Source organism: Rhopalosiphum maidis, chromosome 1, assembly GCF_003676215.2.
Source record: "Rhopalosiphum maidis isolate BTI-1 chromosome 1, ASM367621v3, whole genome shotgun sequence".
NCBI lineage: Eukaryota > Metazoa > Arthropoda > Insecta > Hemiptera > Aphididae > Rhopalosiphum > Rhopalosiphum maidis.
The window spans coordinates 79,555,802-79,578,556 of NC_040877.1; the positions used below are offsets into that span (position 1 = coordinate 79,555,802).

The window sequence follows — 22,755 nt, forward strand, 5'->3', positions numbered from 1 at the left end:
GTAATATTATAAACAGTGTCGTGTATTATGCATAATCGTCGTGAGAAAACAAGCACCTCAAACCAGGTAATTTTATTTATACATAATTTAATATGATCATCGTAATTGCGGTGAGTACACACATAAATTTATTCTAGACTGTGCACGTCTCATAATAATTTTATTATTGTTTTCGAACATTGTTGCATTTCGCTCGTCGTTACTGATTAGTGATCGCGAGAACTGCATTTTTCTACATAATTCTATTCGAAGATAGTGCATTACACACACACACAAGTCGCCACAGCACGTAGAAAAGCAAACTTTCGCAAATCACCACGGCAACTCATTAAAATTATTTACGAAACTGTAATGAGTGAGGAGCAGATACTCGTAGACCTTAATATTCGCGCCTGGGCTCGACAATTCGAAAGTTTGCCTGGAAATTACTTAAGCTTCGTAGAAGTTTTCTTCTTTACTCGCACTCGAATCTCTTCACACGTAAAGTGTTTAGGTCACGGTGACTTAATTTGATAACGAGACTAAAAAATGGTAGTACTATAAAACAATTTGTTATTATAATAAATTATAGGTACGATTATACAGTAATATTATAAATTATTATTTTATGCCACTACTAAGAATCTTGTTGGATATAAATATAATCAAAATTTAAAGTATACGATATAGTTCATTATGCAATTTCAATAAATTTGAAAAACATAATTGAAAAAAATTGCCTACATAGAATAATATACATTATTATGAAAATCAAATAATTTTTGAAATGTTAAAACAAAAATAAAATAAACTGTAACAGGCGTAAAATTGAAACTATAGTTTAGATTTAGTTATCTCCCAATATAATTGAAAAGTGTATTATTTTTCACCTTTCCAATTTGTTATCTTTCGTAATAAATTAGGGCTTAAGCTTATAATTTTTTCAGTTTTCAAGAAATTCTTGATTTTCCCAACTATGATGGTAATGTGGCATAATTTGAAATATCCTATAGAGGTATATATTTTTGTGTTTTCAAAATATATTAGATATGTTTGATATATAATATATATAGCCGACGCAATCGTCGTTGCGTTTCGCCAAATCGAAATTATATGTTTTGGTATCCTTCGGTTATTGTATTAATCGCGTTAACGTTATTATATAATATCGACATCACTACATGTATTGTGAAAAACCATGAACGCAGTTAACCGCTGTTAAGGATTGCTGGTAATTATGGAAATATCATGGTGATTACCACAATTTACCGACAACAGGGCGCTAGCCGAAGTGCGTGTGCCCACATAGACATTCGATTTTATAATATATACGATATCAGTGCAAGCGCAGCTAGTGCTTCTCGTACACGGTGTAAATTTGTCGTTAAATGAAACCAACGCTTGTACGGCATTCACGGTATACGCAGGAGGTAACATCGTACATTAACCCGTATCATATAGTAATCAAAAAAACGGCTCCGCAGGCACTATGGTTTGATGGAACTTAGACCCCTTTTTAGCACTCTTGACAAACGCATATTCATAATATATTCGCGTAACCGCCCGATACTAGAATTATTTTTTTTACACCATGCGTGATCACGTCTTCGCTATATAACGATTTTAGTAATTTGGTTTAAATTCAAAAATTATCAACCGTAGTCCGTAGGTACTTGCAACTTTTGTATACAGGTGTATACAAATAATGTATAATATAGAATATATTATATTCTGTATGTAACAGTATTTTTACTTTTTTAGAAATTTATACTAATTTTAAATTATTGTTCATATTTCGAACCATTTTCACACTACTCTATACGTAGTAGTGGTATGTAGTAAGTATTGACTTTAAATTTAAAATAATAATACGTGATAATTAAGAAATGTAAAGTTTTTGCTAAAAAAATAGTTTACCGTATTGCAATCAGAAAAATATTATTAATAGCAATATTTATAAATTAAAAAAATACTCTTAAGAAAAGTGGCTGAAACACTGCTCTGATCATTCGTATACAATGATATATCTTTGAATTCAAATTTAACACAACCATCAGATTATAGCCTACTCAACGACGAGGTACATTATCAAAACATTTTTTACAGCACAGTGACTTCGATGTTTTTATTTTCGTTTTTAATTGTATTTTATGTTATATCAATCATCGACATATCTCAATGAGCTCTATATTTCCTTCAAAATGTTATACATGAACATTATTAGCATCTACGTCGAAGTCCTTTTATTTATTTTTCGTATGAATGATAGATATTGAACAACATAATAGGTACTACACCAAATTCATTTAACATAACCGCGAAACTCGCCGTTTAAAATTCCCAAGACTTCCTCCATATTGGCATGTACAAATTCAGCGGAGGGCAAGAAAAACTATAATAAATCGATATTTTATATTTAAAGGGAATATTATAAATAATTTTAAATTAAAAAAATAAATACAATAAATATAATTATACATTTATTGAATTTATCAAAGAGTATAAAATATATGTATAATAATAATTTTAAATATAAAAAAATGTAAAGCAGAACACAATTAATTATTATAACAATGGTTATATTTTTAATCAAGGTCTACGTAATATGAATAGTATGATAGTATGATACATTTAACTAACTCAACAAACCAACTATCCTTAAATGTCGACTAAATTAATTTTATTATTTTTAAGTAAAGAAGTAAACTTTATATTCAATTTCAATCATTGGCTAATGATACAATTTTTTTTCACAATACTGTATCATAGCTATTTAATAATATTATACCTGGAGTATGAGAAGAAAATTTAATTTAAATACATATGTTTTCTTATTGAACATAATTAATATGTTTATAAAGTATATAATGGGAATATAATAATTTATTATACAAATCGTTCTTCTTAATACAATTTTAATTAAAGTGGAAACGCTATATAATTAAAAAAATTCTAGTAATATGACAATTTTCAAAGGTAAAATAATAATAATAATAAAATATTCAAAAACTCAAGAAGCAATTTTTAATCGAATATTTGTCTTTCCCAACTTCTTAAGTCAAATATTTGAATATGAAATAATTAAAAATGTAAAATAAAAGTATTCTTTATTATTAAAAAAAAACTTTCACCGTAAATCTTCGAAAAAATAAACTTGCATACACCGAAAGCCTTACATATTGTATTATTTTTTTTAATAATTCATCGAAGTTAAAGAAAACAAAATTAATATTTTTTTTTTCATTTGAAGTTTTCCAATTTAACATTTTTCATGACGCATATATTATACACAATGCATTTCCCTGTACGATACTACCTAATAATATTATAATATTAAGTAATATAATAAACAATGTATTATTAAAAAAATGTCTCTACTCTTGTGATGTATTTATATTGAATGACATTGTTTTAAAGTTAAACGCAGCTTATGCTTACATTATATTACATGATATACCTACTTATTTGTTATTTGATTGAATTTAATGACATAAACTAATTAAATTACTACTGTATACTACAGTACTGGTATTTGAACAAAATTAAATCTATTTTAGATTGTACACGGAGGAAGATACGTAATGCATTTACAACGATGTACGATGGGTTAGGCCAAGTTTTTCAGCAGAAAATGTATTTCAAAAGTTTTATGTGGCAAGTTTCTAGAACGAAAATTGTACATGGCCGATGGGTTTCTTTTGAAATGGGTAGTTTTTTAGTTTTAAACGGAATTTCGGCGAGCGCAAAAGAAGAAACAACTTACTGAAAAATTAAAAAAAACCTACAAATTATCAAAATAAAGATTATATTTTGTTAGGAATTAGAAATTTATAAATCTTCACACTTCACAAAATTTTTGATGCGGAAAAATATTTAAAATTATACCTATTTTGTTCTAATAATTGTAATATATATTATGATCATAACATGATCATAAGCTGTACTGGATACTCGTCACTATTTTCTATTATTATAAAGTAGTCGTAGTTCGTATAACATAAAATACAGTTATTTAATTATTGTATGTATTTTCTTATATGTCATTATATTTAAAAATGTTAAGTAAGTACCTATGCGAAATTTATAGATGAGACATTTTCTTTATTGAATCATTGAAAACAAATATAATCGTAAATATGAAATCCAAACAACGATAAAATATAAACGAGAAGAAGCAAATGCTTTTGCTAAAATATTTCCTACGAGAACTGTTATTCCGTCATCACAACAAAATATTACATCGAGTGCGATATGCCGCCGTTAGCGGAGTATGTGAGACGTGTTAATATGGATGTCAGAACTCCGTTTTGTCGTCGAATTAAAAGCATCCGATCTAATATTATAATAATATAGTCAAACGAAAGTATTTATTTTTTTCGAGATTTACTGATACCAATAAATCGTCATTTGACGGTTTCGTTTTCTACAAACGGTCTCGGGTGACGTAATATTATCACCAGTAAATAATACTCTATGTCCACATACAGTATTGGAATGTATTAGGTAATTAGTAATTAATATGGATGATTCGCCGTCCTTACCTCCTTTTTTATACCAACCTTTTAAATAAAGTAGAGCAAACAGTTAATTTATACTTTTATAGTATGCCAAATCACACACTGTAATAAGCAATAATCTATGAAATACAAAGACACTTATTGCCGAAATATACATGCAAGTATACAATTTCTTAAGAAAAAAAATTTATTTTAGTTACCATATTAGAACGTTTAATGATATGATTTTGATTAATACTTAATATTATCTGAAATCTCGAATAATTTAATATTTCTATACAGTATGAATACGTTTTAACGTGATTCAATCATAATTTAAAGATTTACAATGATTGTTCCGTTTGTGAAAATTAAGATTTTCCATAAAATGTTAAAAAAGAACAAAGGTTTCTAAAACGTTTTACCAATTTCATCGAATCTGATTTAGTTCTCTTTACCGTATATGCGCAATTCAATTTATTTGACATCCCGCTTAATCCCATTAAACTGAAGTTCCATTTTGACTTTGACGTTATATCCTTTTTCGCCATGCATAATATAACGCATTCAACTAACATATGTAATATGTTAATATTTTTTTAAGATTATATTTATAACCAAAAAAAAAAAAAAATGTACTTAAAACATCACACGGTAGGGTGTAAGCTTTTTGTGAAAGTTTATACAGTTACGTTTTTATTTTATTATTTCTTCTTTTGATCTGGAAATTATGACGGAATTTTGTACAAGAATAAATTATGTGTGCAGTAAATTTTGGATGAAGATAAACATTTATGTACAAAAATAAAAACATTTATAAATTATTGATTTCTAAGATTTTTCCTTGACAGAATATGTCGAGATTAAACTTTAATAATATTATATGATTTGTTTGTATAACTAAATTTTCATGAATAACTTTAAAAAACATATTAACACATATTAAATACAATTTAAATACTAATAAACTACGGTAAAATTATTGAAGAAATATTTAAAACCAAATTTCAAACAATGATATATTATTACAGTTATCGCAGAATACAGAAATGTAATAATACACATTCACTAAAATCTTATAGTACATATATTTTATTTTATCATCAAAATTATAAAATAAAAATGTTATAAAATAGTATTGAGATTCTTAAAATAAATGTTTGACTAATAATTTCCAGGTATATGATACACGAATCGATTTAATAGACCATATATTAGCTATTTTTAATGGAATTTTTTTGAAAAAAAAAACATTATTGCAAAATCTATTTACATCCAAACATCGCTGATCATTTAAAATTCTGAAAGATCTATCGATAGTGCCAAAAACTGTTTATTTATATAAATCACATTATCTAGCTGTAGTTAAACAAATAAATACAATTATTTTATGGAAAAGTAAAAAAAAAATAAATATATTTTTAATAAATAAAACAGTTTATCACTTAAATAGTCGTAATTCAATTAGAACGTAAATTGAACATTTTATAAATGTTATAAGTACTACCAAGTTAGTCAAACTTTACAAGTCAACGAGTAATGACATTTTTTCGGAAAATAACGGATTGTTATTGCAGAAACCATAAGTAACTAATTAAAATAATTTAATTAAAAATTATACTTATTTAGTTCCAAAAAAAAAAAACTAGCCACTCCTAAATTCATATTTAATAATGAATAGTTAAATGATATTTTTATCAGAAGAATGGCAACAAAAATACTTGAGTCAAGTTAAATGCACCCTATTTTAGAATATATAAAAGTAACTATTACAGATCATAATTAGTAATCGTCCATTTTCTCAGGAAACGTAAATTATAATATATATAAAACTTGATATTTTTATTTCCAACCTGAATGCACAATATATTAACGAAATATTATTATAATAAGAATATGTAGCTCGTGCAATAACGTAACTAAGGGGAGGTTGAAATAGGTGATATATCATATTGAGATCTTTTTTTTTACATAATGTGTTAATTGATTAAAAAGAACTAAATATATTACTATGAAATATATATATATATAATGTATGAATTATTATAAATTAAAAGGTATATATTTTTATTTGCTTTAATCCACGCTTAACTTAAGACAGTTATGAAACATAAATATGCTCCTCCCACACACACACACACACACAATGGTCATAATTATTCCACTGAGCTGATGTATAAGGTATAACATTATTAATTTACACTCTTGTACGGTGGGAAAACCAATGATTTATTATTTATTCAAGTAATTTATACATTTATTTTTAAATTATTAAAAATATAGCAATTGTATTATAAAAATTTAATATGCACATGTGATAAAAAAAAATTGAATAACTTAAAGGTGTATTACATAGAATTTTGACTTTTTAAATCTCAAACATCGATTAAATAGCTCTAGTTATGGTATAAAAAATATATAAACTAGAATACACAAGACGATTTCAATGAATTTTTCCATAACGATCTCTGACGATGTATAATGACAACAAAAATAAATTCAATAATATAGTAATAAACTAAATAACAATTTGAAATTCAGAAAACAATGACGAATTAAATCTATTTAATGATTGATGTCCAGCCTATTAATTTTAAACTTTATTGCGGCGAAACCTTGATAATTGATTTACCTTTCGGAAACTCAAGTATGGTAACATATTTAAAATATAATGTAACCGATAAAATACATTCAATTTATCAATGGTCTATAACCATAAAAATCAAATTTAAAAATTGACAAAATTCAATCGAAATAAAAATCAAATATTAAGATATAATAACATTATTATTTTTTTCGGCGTTTTAATTAAAAATTCATCTTACTTAAAATTATCGTAAGATAAATAACTACGTAATTAAAATCTAAAAATTGATTAAAAAAAAAAAAAGTCGACAGAAAATTTACCGAATAATAATAATATCAAATTTAGAAAAAAATAAGCCTATTTGCTGGATTCCAATGTTTTCTTTGTTATTTCTGATGGCATTTATTGCATTACAATATTTTTACCATCTTAATCCAACTTCCTGAACCGTTATCAGTTATAGATAAATAAATAAATTACTAAGAGACCTTTGGATCATATTTTAATGAATTAATTGATTAAATTCAGTCTTTTCTGAAATAATGTGATAACTCTACACATAATATCTTTAAACGTTTTTTGATTGACCAGTTTCAGGATTTAATATTTAAATAATTATAAGATTCAATACGCACGAACGTACATTTGTTTCGTTTTTAATATCGACAAATTGGAAAATAACCTTTTTTTTCTAAATCATATTACTTTTTATCAACTTTTTTTCGTTGATGTCATTAAAAAATATCATGATTTTATCATTATTCTTTGATTTATTCGCCGAACGTTAGTTATTTCATTTATCTGACACGTGATATGTCAACCTAAATTAAATTCTAATTAATAATAAAAATTGTATTCCCGTTTTTAATATATTAAATTAATTTATTTAATTTGTTTAATTATTTTAAAAATAATAAAGATTTGAGATTTAAAATTTTTGCTAAAGCTACGTTTAGTATATACTATTCAAATCACTAAGTCCAAATATGTCTTTTTATTCAAACGATATACTCGAAAGTTTTAAATTCTCTTCTGTACGACGTCAACGTGTTGACGCTATTATTTAAATACAATTTATGTTTTTATTTTGTCTGAACATTTTTTTTTTCAAATATCAACTCAACAAAGAAATATTTTGTTTAGAATTACTATATTATAGCATTTAAATATTAAGGCTCTCAAAAATAATCTTTTACCAAAGTAGGTAACTGATGTATGTATATACTAATATATACCATATACCTATACAATCTATATACCTATTATAATTATTAGATAATATATTTGTACTCGTACGCTTTTTATAATATTAGAAATTAATATATTTAATTTATTTAAATTTTCGTATTTCTTATAAATAATTTTTAAAATCTGCCTTTGTAAAGTCCTTTAAAACGAAGATATAACACAAACTCTTAAGAATATTTATGATCTTACTTAGATCTAAGAATAACAATATTGTTAAGAACATGCATACATTCGCTTTTTTTCTAAAAATTTCTATTATATTTAAGAAATTATAACTTGCAAATATGCAATGAAATTTGTAAATTAAATCTGCCATTTATTTATATTTTACTATAATAATATAGTATTATAATATTATATATATGTTATATAAATGTGTATACAATTAATAAATGAGATTGAATACTAAACATTTTTTTTATCTCAAATGTTTTTTCATCAATTTTTTTTTTATCCAATACTTTTTTTTTAATTAGTTTATATAGCAAAATATATAATCAACACAACAGTATTGAGTGAAGGCCACAGAACTATTTTTTTTATATATATATTTAGTTCAGTGGAGACGGTATTAAAATAAATTATTTTAAATACCTCTAACGTTTTCACAAACCTTTACAATAAACAAATTTAGTATTTGATGGATTTAGCACACTAAAGTTAGATACCCGACACGATTTTATTTTTTAGCTTATACATTATAATTAAAGCCTTTCAGAATTATGTGTGATTTACTAGTTTTGTAGTTAGTTATTCAACATAATAATACGTTCGTAATAAGGATTACATATAATATTAATATTTTTTTACAAACTTATTCTTTCTCATGTTGAAAATACGTGAGCCGGAATAGTAATTTGTAAATTTTGGAACTTTAACTATATAAATCAATGGTTTTAAAAATAATAAATTAAAACAAATATATTTTATGAGTTAATAAGTGTAAACTGTAAACCGTAGGTATTATCTTTTAAAATAAAATGATTTATATTATAATATTAAAATTTTATGTAAAAATTCTAAATATTATTTAAATGTATTATAATAAATATATGTACTAGATAAAAAAATTAATTCTATTTTTTATTTTAAATAAAACTATTTTTATTTGATACTTTATCATTATTCCTTGAATTAAGTATAAAATATGGTTAAGCAGTTCCAAAGGTCAGAATTTGAATAAATACATTAATATAAAAAATGATTGTGGGGGGGGGGTGTAAATCATCAAGTATATTTGTTATGTATTTTTAGTATCTTGAAACGGCATACATTATGTATCGCAAAAATAATATGCATATTATGCGCTTTTCGTTTTTTTGCAGAAGATAATGCTAGAGATTATTTCCTTGTTATCGACAGACGGGTTTGGGAATGGTGGCATGCGAGATTCCGTTTCATAGTGGAACGGAGTACTCATATGATCTACACAACTACACAGTACATGCGTATGTACGCTGGTGAGAGCAATCCTGGTTGAGAACAGTGAAATTTTTATTATTTTATCCCTTAGTTATAACTTAATAAGACAGAGGTTCTCAAACATTTTATTGCGCACATAATAATATAATTACGAGAATTACGGATCAGTCAATTACCACACCGCTGTTATAATAAGTGAAAACGAAACTTTTCTACACGAGGCATAATGTTCATTTTTTATATACACATACTTATACATTATATTTTAGTTTATCGCCCGTACCAATTCAGTAGTGTGAGAACCATTGTAGTGGCCTAATATTATATTATACGGCGCGTATTTCGTCAAAACATTATCACAACGCTTCGAACGTGCACACACATAATAATAATATTAAACCATACATTATTCAAAGTGGCACAACAATAATAAGGAATATAAGGATATCCATTAAACGCGGACAGACAGACACGAAGTCGAGTGCCTGTTGAAATGTGCGGCACCGGATTTATGGTTTTTAATAACGTGGCGCCCGTTGGATGTGAGCAAAGTATATAAATATATATGTATGTACTATGTTCTCAGTTCTGCTTTCCGTACGACGTATTTTTACATTATATTATACGCCTGGACGTTCATGAGAGCGGTTCGACCGTAGTACGACTACAATCGTTAGGGGTTTCGCGGGTAGAGCGTGGCTCCCGTTCGTTAGGTATAAACTAAAATATAGGTATATGAACCTATTATATTATAACCTATAGTATTGCAGGTATATTATAATATAATACAGGCTGTTGGCTGACTGGAGGGAGTGTTGTCGGATTAAACGACGATTACCGACCAGAAACGTAAAGAGGAAAAAAAGTTTCATTTCCTATCAAATAAGAAATTATTATAACAGGATGGAAACGAACGGGTCGACTCGTTAGACGAAACAAAAATAACTGAAAATAAAGAGGTGGAATTCGCTCATTCCTTCATTAGGTTGACATTAAATATGGCATTACAGAATAGAGAAGTGAGTTTCTTTTTTCTTTTCTTTTTTTTGTAATAATTGTAATATTTTCTTCTCTTTTTTTAGTTTTTCTTTTCTTTTCTTCGATACTTTTTTACATTGCTGCGCCAGCAAGTCAAATGAATTTAATCACGAACGTTTAATTAAACGTTTGATTGAAAGACGCAAGAACAAAGAGTAACGGCTATTAATTAAACTTTCAAGTGGAAAACGTTTTGTGGAAACGGCTTAAACCTTTATAGGTGCCCACTGATCCTTGTAAGAGAGGGAATATATTATTATATACCTCTATATCTATGAATACACGTCTACTTGGACAAACCGTTTAAACAAACATTTAATTTCACTCGGAATGTTCATTGCGTTCATCCTTTTCTATGCATTTATAAACTTTGTAAAAAAATGAACTTAAAATCATTTAACCTAGACAACTTTCTGCAGTAACAATACAATTGACGTTGGTAAAGGTTATAAACTCTATATAACAGAAAACCCAACGTTTAAAATCTAATTTACATTGTGCATATCTGTTTACCGACAAATTTGTAATTTAAATTTCTTTTCCTATCAAAAATATGATTCTGTACACACAATGACACATGTGAAAAACAATGCCAATACATACATAATATACAATAAAAAAAGCAATTAAAGGTAGGACATTGATGTGTTAATATTTTAAAGCTAGTTAAAGTATTTATTCTAATAACTTCTAACTTTAATCAGTTAATTTTAAAAATAATACAACAAGTTAAATTCATTATTATACATATGTATAACTGTATATAACTGATTTATTTATTATTTTTCTGTCTAATCAAGCTGTGCACAATAATTTAAAATAACAATAATAAAATAAATAATATTCCTTGAAGCATTATAGTGACACAATTTTGTACAAAATGTGCAATAAAAATAAATAGTAAAATAAAAACCAATAGTTACTATTTGAAAAAGATTGAAAGATGAACAATTTCAGTGCGTTCCCCAGGTGATAATAATCAAAAGAAATGAACAGTATAATTTTCAACTAAATTATATACTTATTAATATATTTCTCATAACTATTAACTTTTAGGATTATATATATTATTATTTTTTTATATCTACATTCTTTATTAACTCATAACTTAACGAATTTAATGTTGAATTACATATTTTAACTAACTCAAGTTATTATTTTGTCATCACCTTGCTTACCATTAAAAACCACAAATTAAATTTCAGATGATTTAAACTGTTGGTACTATTCTCTTTAATTATATATATGATTAATCAAAAACAGTGCTAATAAAATTTTCAAATATAGCCAGTATAGGTTCAAGCATAAATATTTAAACAATTTAAAAATTGTCGTTCACTAAAATAATTGGCGTTACGTTTATGAAAAAAAAAATCAATTTTATTGTTTTAATTCTAAATTTACGTGTTTAATGTTTTTATGTGGAAGAATTTCAATATTTTAGGAAAACAATAGAGATAATTTAAATTAAATAATAAAACTATTATTATTTTATAATAATAATAATAGAAATGAGTCCATGAGTTCATACAAGAAATTAACATGATCATTTAGGCCCATTATCTTCTTGAAGAATAAATAAAAATAAAAAAATAAAATAAAACAAGTCTAAAAACTATTTTATTTAGGTGGTTACTGGTTATACATAAGGGAATTTGTGGTTTCAGATTCAGACTTAAGGAATTATTTTTAGTATTTTATTCTAACAATAGTTGTTCATAAACATATTTTTCGTCTATATATATATGTATAAATAATACCGGTTTAATAAGTTTATTAAATATACTTTATTGCAACAAACCGATGATAATCTTATTACATGGTTGTATTCGCTTTTAAATATGAAACATCCGCTAAGAATTAATTCTAATATAAATTAATATTTATACAGGTTTATATAACTAATAATAATAATAGGTACCTAAATAATTATAAAATTGGTTTTTTTTTTGTGTGGAGGATTCTTGATTACGATGAAAATCCTCTTTACATAATATATTAATATAATACAACAAAATATTGTGTATTATATTCAAACATTTTAAAACAAAAATCATGTTTACAAAAATAAGTAATTTCAATAATATTTTGTATCTATGTTTACATTTTAGTAGATAATCACTGTTGTGAGTAAATATATAATAATGAAAATTATAAAGTTGAATTTAAACATGCGTTATAAATATCAGAAATGTAACGATGAAAACTTTAATGTAATAATACATAATTAAATAAATATATACATTATATATAGCAATGTATATTTTTATTTGGTGTTCACTGTAGTAAATGTAAAATAAAATAACTACAATTGATAATTTTCACTTACCCGAGTGTTTGGAAATAGTTCTTTTAATTTCATGTTCACCGTTAATAATCCCATTGGTACTGCGTTGAGATTTATCTCTGTAAAATAAAAAAAATATATTATATTCTATTAGATATGTGAGATTTTAGCTCAAAATAATAGTTAACATATATTTAAGTAATAAGTATATAATAAGATATATTTTTTATTCTTTAAAAATCCATGATAAAAAATACTTAGAAGATTTAAAATAAATATTATTTATTGTACGATTTTGTTTTTGTCTTTAAAATGAAATACAATTACCTATCTTATAAATTACAAAAATTATTAAAAATTGTATGAAAAGATTATACTTGAGTTACAATTGTACCACAAATTATTTAACATTAAAAATATTTCTGAATTTAACTTAAAAAACATCAAAGTAGTACTTTAAAAACTATATTATAATAATTAAGTTTTTAGTTAGCTAATCTTAGTTTATTGTATAATAATATAACATAACACATAGTTGGGTATTCAACTATCTTAAAAACTTTGTTTGTTAAAAAGGATTAATAATAACAAAAATATTTAATTTAAACACTGCCACTTATTTGTGATTAATTGATTATAATATATTAATTTTAAAATTGTAAGCCACTATATTCATTTTGACATAAATCTTTGAATTTCAATCGATTTAAAAACCATAATGAATTCTAAAAAATCACACAATTTATTAATAAAAACACACAGATATTATAAAAAATATATAATTATTTTTGAAATAGTTATTTTGTATTATTTTTAATAGCGTTAGATGAACTATATGATTTTTCATAACAAATTTTAAAATTATACTTAATATTTTCAATTTCAATTCGCTCCATTACTTCATATTATAGTTTATTATTATATAATCTTAACTAAAATGAATTAAAAATAATTAATATAATTTAATATTTAACATTTGTTTGCATATTATAATTATTTTAAATCTTTTATTTCTTTAAATTTGTCTTAAATTTTGAAACTTTAAAATACTTGAGTAATTTATTAATATAAGAAAATGTTATTTTTGTGTTGAATAATAATAGTTAATAACACATGAATATCTTATGGCAAAGGAAGAAAAACCTACGTGCACTACCTGCGGTACCGAATTATCAATCAACCATATTTTTATAGAATACATCCAGACACAGATGAACTCAACAACTTAAACGTCCTAAACATCCCCAACACTCTAGTCTAGACGCAGCACTCAGACCGAACGCAAACACCACCTACCTAATTTTAAGATTTTTAAGAAAATATAAATTAAACGAATTTATTTAAATAACATTTATTGTAAATTAATATAAAAACCAACGGCCGCTGCTGTCAATGTTTATTTATGATCCATAAAAAAAATAATAATAATAGTTATTGCATAAATATTTGTTTACCACGCTGTATCTTACAAAAGCTTTTAGAGTATAATTTAAGTAAAAAATCTAACTGGTAATCTTTTTTATGTTTTTATACTTATAAAACATGATAATAAGAACATAGTGCATCTCTAATTTTCATGAAATGTTGATAACATAATAATTATTTACTCATCGTAACATTTTAGCTTTTAAATAAATTTACACATAAAGTGGTATCAAAATTAATTATTAAAACTCAACATCAAAACTGTTGGTGTTTATAAAACAAATCCCTAGAATAATTGCATGCAAAATCATGTTTTAAATCATTTTAACTTATGGCGAATAGTTAAAAATGGTAATGTAAATACTTTTCAATGCTTTACAAGGTAGATAATACCTGAATGTTTTAATTATAAAAACATCCAAAGAATTACTAAAATACTTAACTTATTTTTTACAATAAGTTATTATTATTAACATTATAGTAGTATTTAAATGATCTATATAATATTTTTATTACTTTTTAACTACCACCTGCCATAGCTAATGAGTGCGTAGTATATAATAAATAATAATAATATAATATATATTTTTCATTTAAATTGTTATAGTTCGAAAAAAAATCCCCCTTAGTTTAATAACTATACACAAAACAACAAACATAATTAAGTATTTTTGTAATTTATGTATTTTTAAGCGTATCATTAGTAACGGTATTTTAATGAATAATCGTAAAGACCAAATCATGTGTATATAGTTAAAATTTAACAAAGATTATAAAAAATTAACCTATTAAAAATATGCAATATTGAATGTATTAGTTATTATCGTTTTAATAGTTTTATTTGTTGTACAGAAGTCATGATTATTTGATTGATAAAACGTTATAGTTGTATTTATTGTTAATAGACTAAAGATGACAAACTATTAGTAATAAACAATTAAGGGAAAAATAGTGGAGTATTTATTATAAATAATTATATTATATTTTTTAAATTAAGGATATTTTACGTTTACTTTATGTTTTTATTTTTACTTTCTGTAGAGGAATTACATTATTTACAAATATACTTTAACTGGATTACTTTTTAACAATACTAACAAGAAAAGAACAAAATAAGTATGATAGACCATGTTTTAAGACGGTAAGTATAAGATCACAGAATTATTTTAGCAATCTAAGATAAATAGATAGGTACATATAAGAATATTGATGTGATTAAATTTTATTGCATATAGTATGCAAAACAGTAATCATGGCCGGGATTGAAAAAAAAAGATTTACCCACATTGTAACTTATTGTGTAACAAAACCCAAAATAAAGCTGCGTCTACATACTATACATTAACCGTTTAAATATAATTACATAAATAATCGCTTCAAATGCCCTGGGGATGCACTCAGCTACGAAAAACATACCTAAGCCTAAATGACCTAAACCTCATTGACAAAATTTAAGTTAAATTAGCTTAATTTATTTTAAGTACATGAAAAAAAAAATATTTTGATATTGGTGAGTTCATAACATTATAGTATATTTTATATATGAACTAAGGTTATTATATAAATAACTAAGGTAACAAATGAAAAATAATTAAAATCTTTTTGAATTTTTCATGACATCATAAAACATTTATTAAATGTTGACCTTTTCTTTTTTAACCATAAACATGCGTTTTGCATATTTTATTATTTATAGGTTATAATTTATAATTGACCGACTTTGGTATACTTATTTATCACTGCATGCTTTTGACAAGATACATTTATTTTTAGCTCCAGCATTAATTACATATTGAGTATACCATACTAATAAACCGATTTCAACAGTAATTTTTCAATTAGTAAGAATAACATTTCATAAATACAATTCAATAATACAATTTTGATAACACGGAATTTAAGATAAACAAATCAGGTACACTATTTTGACAATGTTTCATTTCTCCAAGATAACGTGTGAATGAGTGATAATTAGAAATTTCGATTATTTCTCAACCTTCGAAGGTCTTACACACAATATTTACTATCGAACTATTTTAGTTAAATTAATATAAAATAATGTTAATTTATAACTAGTCTATCCATTAAAATTCATTGTTAAAAAATATTATAAAATAGACTATTAAATAAATTCACATAGTAAGGTTTTCTAGAGAAACATGGTAAATTTATAATGTTATTATTCTCACTGGTTGTTATGTCAGTAATACAATAAATTAAGCCTGAATCTAAACGTAGCTATAGAGTTATATTGATTTAACAATGTGTTTGATTTATACGAGTATTTTCAGAAAAACAATTTTTCTTGTAATAAAATCTAAAAAAAAAGACTTACTTAAGACATTTAAAAATAATGTCTTAATGGTTTTCGAGAAAAACATTAAAACATTAATCATAAAGTAAACACCCATTTTCAGACAAATATTGACAATTTATAAATCAATAGGTTAGGTAAGCTCAGAAACATTTTCCAAATATAATGATTTATCAAATGATTTAATTAAAAACGTCCGCCCCACGAGTTCATTCAAATCCTATGGTATGCTTTTGTTATTATTTATAATACGATTATACATATACTCACACTTGTATTAAATATTTAAAACTATACATTGCCAAATATTTTGCCCCTATTTTTTTTATGCTAAGATTAATAAATGTTTTTAAAATTATTTAAATCTTACAGCTTACTATACTGCCTACAGCGAGTACCTATCATTAAGTTGAGTATCAAGTTTAACAATATTTAACTTTTAATTATTAGAAATTCTTGGAATTTTTAGCTAAACTGGGCTCGTTATCTGATTACTACTCTTTGAGAAATGTTATACGAGTTTACCCTTTGGCCATTTTGACACCTTAAACTTTCTATTGGAAACTGTCAAAGTTTTACATCTATGGTGTCTGTTTGAACCTCTCATCCAATTAAACTTCTGTATTTTATGGCTAATCGAGTAATAGTACTTTATTTGTCGTGTGTTTAATTAAATTTCAAGATAATACAATTATTGGTAATTTAAAGACGATTCTAACGTTTATCAGATGTGTCTTACAAAATAAATTAATAAAAACAATATAAAATCATAATCCAAAGCTACAATAATACTTATGCGCAATTCGCCGTATAAGTATTATTATAAATTTAACCTAATTTATTGCAGACTTAATAATAATTTGCTTTAAGACATAGTTTGAACATAGACGATAATATTATACATTTTAAGAAATAAATCAAATTACTTATGTTTCTTATGTTCTCTTTTTTCATGATCATTCTTGGAATGCAATTCTTGTTAAAAATAATGAAAAACTTTTTAGTTAGAAACTTCTACTCTCGCATCACGTCCAAACGTTATCCGGTATTTCCTCTGAGGGATTGCATAGTACTTCCGGTTAAAATTTTCAGTATCCTTTATGTAACAACTACCGCGTACGAACAGAACAGAACAGTGTTTAAAACGTGCTTAAATATTTAGAGCATAATATTATCTACCTCACTTAAGACGGTCGGAATAAGTATTCAGATGTGAAATCGATAACTATTGAACGATTACATGCAATATAATTTAAAATAATAAATTAAAAGTGTATCGTAAAGGTTTATTAACAAATATTATGGGTTTAAATATATAATAATAATTTTTCAATCAAATTATACACACTGATATTATAACTAATGAATAATAATTATGATAAAATATGTAAATATTATAAGTATAAGTTATAACAATAGTATTGATATAAATATGTATTGTAATTTATCATAGAAAGAAAATAGGTATATAGATTATTGTTACAATAATATTAATGTTTACAGTACCTACACATATGTATGTGCTATTAAATTACTGTGTACAAATCTGTAGGCTAATTGAAATGTCGAAAGATAACAATGATACCGATTTCAACGGTTCCATCGTACACAAGCATAATAATTAAACGCAAGCGGCGCAAACAAAAAATACATTAATGTAAACTCCGTTTTGTAATGATTAATTAGCAAAAGTGTTAATATTAAACTTGAACAAAGTAAATACAATATTGTCGAGCATTTAAAATGAACAATGCTCAATAAATAAATTAGCATAATGGACATTTTTCTGCTAAAATATTATATTTGAAAATATAAGGTAATAATGACTTTAGTATTTATTTTATAAAAATTTATTTTACAAAAATCAGTATAGTGTCAAAATAACAATTTATATAATTGCTTTAGTTAGTCATTTGTTGGTTCAAATTTCGTAAATATTTGAAGAAATCGTAAAGAAATTGTATGTAAAACAAAATATATTGTCAAGTCAAATTTATTAAATTAGCTATACTCAGGGCTTGAAATCGATTTCAAAACCGATTTTAAATATCGATAAAAATCGTTAAAAATCTTTTAAAAAATCAAAAGTAATATCAACGTCAGGAATGCTTTCAAAAAATGTTCAAAATGTTTATTAAAATTGAAAAAGTTAAAATTGATAATTTATATCAAAATCAAAATCATTACATAATCGAATCGATTTTAAATAAATATAAAAAAAAAATTAATTTTAAATTCAAAAGTATACAAGCAAACAGACATCAGGTCTATTTATATTTTATATTGTTCATAGGCACACTCATTGTTAAATTGGGTAATAACATTGACTATACATATTGCATATCATGTACAATAGTGTGTATAGTAATAACTATTAATAATTAATAACTAATGTCTAATATTTTGTTTTTTGAGAATAGAATATTTACAATATAGTATACATATTATAGGATAATACTATAATAAGAATCGGGGTTCGACGAACGATTGTTGTTGACTTGTTGTTATTGCATTTTTTATTTTGATAGGTACCTACACACGTTTGGCTTTTTAAATAAAATGCTTGGAAAAATATTTTTTCTAATATTGTAAATTTTAAAATTAAACTAAAATCGAAATCATAATATAATTAAATCGATATTCTGCATCAATAAAAAAATCATAAAACTACAAAATCAATATATTATTTTTAAATCGAAATCGGAAAAAAATGATATCGATAAGCAAAATTGAAATTAAAATCGATAATTTTTATTTCGATTTCAAGCCCTGGTTATACTTGACGCATTATACAGTTTTCTTGCAAACGATATGTATTACAAGAGTACCATTTAAAAATAAACACTTCAAAACTAAAGTTAAATAATAAACATAATAAATAATGAATAGAAAAAATTAAATGATGTTTTATACGGTTGATCGGTAACACAAATATTGCTAATCAATATTACAGTTTAGAAAAGTATATTAAATAATTACTTCAAGAAAATAAGTTATTTAAATATTTTAAAATATTGTTTAAAAACTAAGAGACTCCTGCAAATAATAATTTTAACAGTGAGCATATTATTTTTTCAATTTCTTTTATGTGAAGTACCAAGTTAATAGGTACCTAAATAATATTAATTTATAACGAACGTCTGAAACGTAATTGGTTTATTCATTCCGAATATCGAAGCTGTGAAGAATAAATTTAATCGAAGAATATTTTTTTTTCCAATAAAAAATACGCATTGTTCGGTCAAAGTCCATTGGCCACTCCTGCTCTATCGTTTATAATACTATATTTAAACGATTGGTAAACAAATAAGTCTGGTTATATATATTATATTACTATTATATAATGGAGGCGTTTTCTCTGCGGATTTTAATGAATATATAAATACCGGTAGATTTATTTCGGCAATTCTCTATTATAATCATTATCATACTATAATATTATATTATACTGACCTTATTTTGGTTTTGACAATCTCTGTGTCCAGCACGGCTATCCGAAACACGGTGCACTGGTCTGAAACGGCTGTTGGGTCCGGTACGACGATCATTTGCACCAAATCCGCCTGCGAAACACACCCCAATAACGACGAAATCCAATTAATATAATATTATTTATAACCACCGTAAACCAGATGAAACCGGAAACCCACGCTGTATAAACGAATCCAAGAAAGATCCTTTTGGATATAATAAAAATAAACTGATTCATCATTATATTATGAACATATGTTTCCAATCTATTATTGTACGTATGTATTATTATGTAATGTTGATCGTACACACATAAAATCACAATATCATATAACATATTATAAGTTATTATTATTATTCAGCGCGTATACCATATATTGGTTAATAGATGTGCTTAGCAACTCCAATTTTGAAATTAGCACCAGCAAATTGTTTTATGTTAATTTAGATTTTAATAATAACAAGTATCCATAACCTCAAGATAACATTAAAAAAAATATATAGAGAAGCTTCAGTACCCTCAGTTTTTCCATTGAAATTGTGTCTCTGGGCCAATTGATGCAACCCTTGATTTTTTTCGAATTTCATATTATGATTGAAATGGATAATATAGAAGTGAATATATAATATTATAGCTAAATATTGTAAACCTCTAATGACTAATTATTACTGACAATTTCAAATTTCAAATTTCATATTTTTTTTTGTTGTAATCCCTGCTGATATTACTGATAAAATTGTGTTAATTAATTGATGTAAGCTATGATGCAATTATCTATCGATATTTTAAAGCAAGCCTATTAGTGTAGTACGCTAACAACAATATTTTTTAATTGTACAGACATACAGGTCAAATAGTGTAACCAACTATAACATTATACTTGAGTATAATTAAAAATTATGATTTATTTAATTAAACACGGTAATTTATAATAATTGTAATATTTAAATAATTATTACACAATTGCGTTACGTTTATCAAAAAATACTGACATAGATTGAAATAACTATAATTTTACTGTTTTTAACGAATCGAGTACAAATGTTTAACTATTTTTACTATTTATAAGACCTAATATTAAGATAAAGTTATAGTTTTGAGTCTATTTTTTTATAGTTATGTTCAGTGTTTCAATATGAATAGTGAATGCTAAAACTGAATTGATTAGATAATCAATAAAATAAAAAATTCTATAAAGCCATTTGTATATTTTAAAATATAAAAATAAAAAAATACCTAAGGGCTAAGACTGAACACAAAAATGTTTCTGTTGTTTACAGGGCAAATAAAATTAACTTTAAATTACTTAACTTACACAGAACCTAAAGTTGGTAAAACTATTTTCAGAAATATATTCACTAACCGGTTAAATGAATGATTTTTAACTTGAAAATGCAGAAAATGTATTACTCATAATCTTAAAAAATTAATCAAAACTGTTTAAAATTTCATTGTATATGATACCAGAAGAATAAACCAAAAAACGTATTGTTTATAATTACTGATAAACATATAGACTTTTTCAATAAGCTACTGTCGTGCCCATAAGTTTATTTAAATATTATTTAAAAAGTATGATTTGTGAAAACAGATCAACTGAACCGAAATTTAGGCAGGTAACTGGATATTATAAGGTTATGAATTTATGAGTAATTTTATAATAATATAAATGCTATCTAATTGTTCCGAATAACTATTTGTAGAATATAAGTTTAAAAGTTTCACGCTTCAAGATAATAATTATTCTATTGGTAGTTAAATAAATTTTAATACTTAAAAAATGTTATAATTAATGATTGCTTTTTAAAATTAAATAATATCAAAGACAAACGATACAAGTATTAACGCTTACGCTATTCGTTGTACAAAATATGATTAAAACAGTAATATATTTCTAAGTTTAAATCTTAAAAGAGTCGTTAAAAATAATATATACCATAAACATAGTTATGGATTTTTCGTTTTGTTCTCAACAATATATGTGAAATCTATACTACTGTATTATACTATGTCAATTAATTCAAATCTAAATAAGGATTTAAATTTAAGATTAAAGTATTTGATTAACAAATGTAGCTCATTTATTGTATAAGCCGTTCCAACTAACATATTAAATACAGGTTTTATTTTATTATTTTATCGTTACCTAAAATAATATTGATATAATATCTCAGAAAATAGTATAATATTAGCATTATAATATATTTATAAAATATACAACTTACCGTTAACGATTCCTCAAAGACGTCCATGTCATAATATTCTGGAGATGAGGCATATGAATTTTGCATCAACGTCTCAGTCGTAACCCATCTGCAGTCCAAATACGCTATGATTTCATCTTCTTGAAATCTTTAAATAATATGGAATAAATATTTTTTAAGTATTTTTAATAATAATAAAAATAAAATTGTTTAGTGTGATTCATTTACTATAGAATATTATATTGTATAAGTATAACAAATTGTGTGAATAAAATAAAAACAA

At 24.5% G+C, this 22,755-nt stretch overlaps 1 protein-coding gene across 1 annotated transcript in view; it reads right to left on the reverse strand.

The window, feature by feature from the left end:
* Positions 1-22,755, reverse strand: part of LOC113556807 — a 140,566-nt gene that overhangs the window by 25,711 nt on the left and 92,100 nt on the right. The window contains exons 6-8 of the mRNA XM_026961965.2: positions 22,494-22,620; positions 20,250-20,359; positions 13,100-13,176 (exon numbers count right to left, since the gene is read on the reverse strand). Coding sequence (XP_026817766.1) covers positions 13,100-13,176; positions 20,250-20,359; positions 22,494-22,620 — 314 coding nt within the window. The remainder of the gene's footprint in view (positions 1-13,099; positions 13,177-20,249; positions 20,360-22,493; positions 22,621-22,755) is intronic.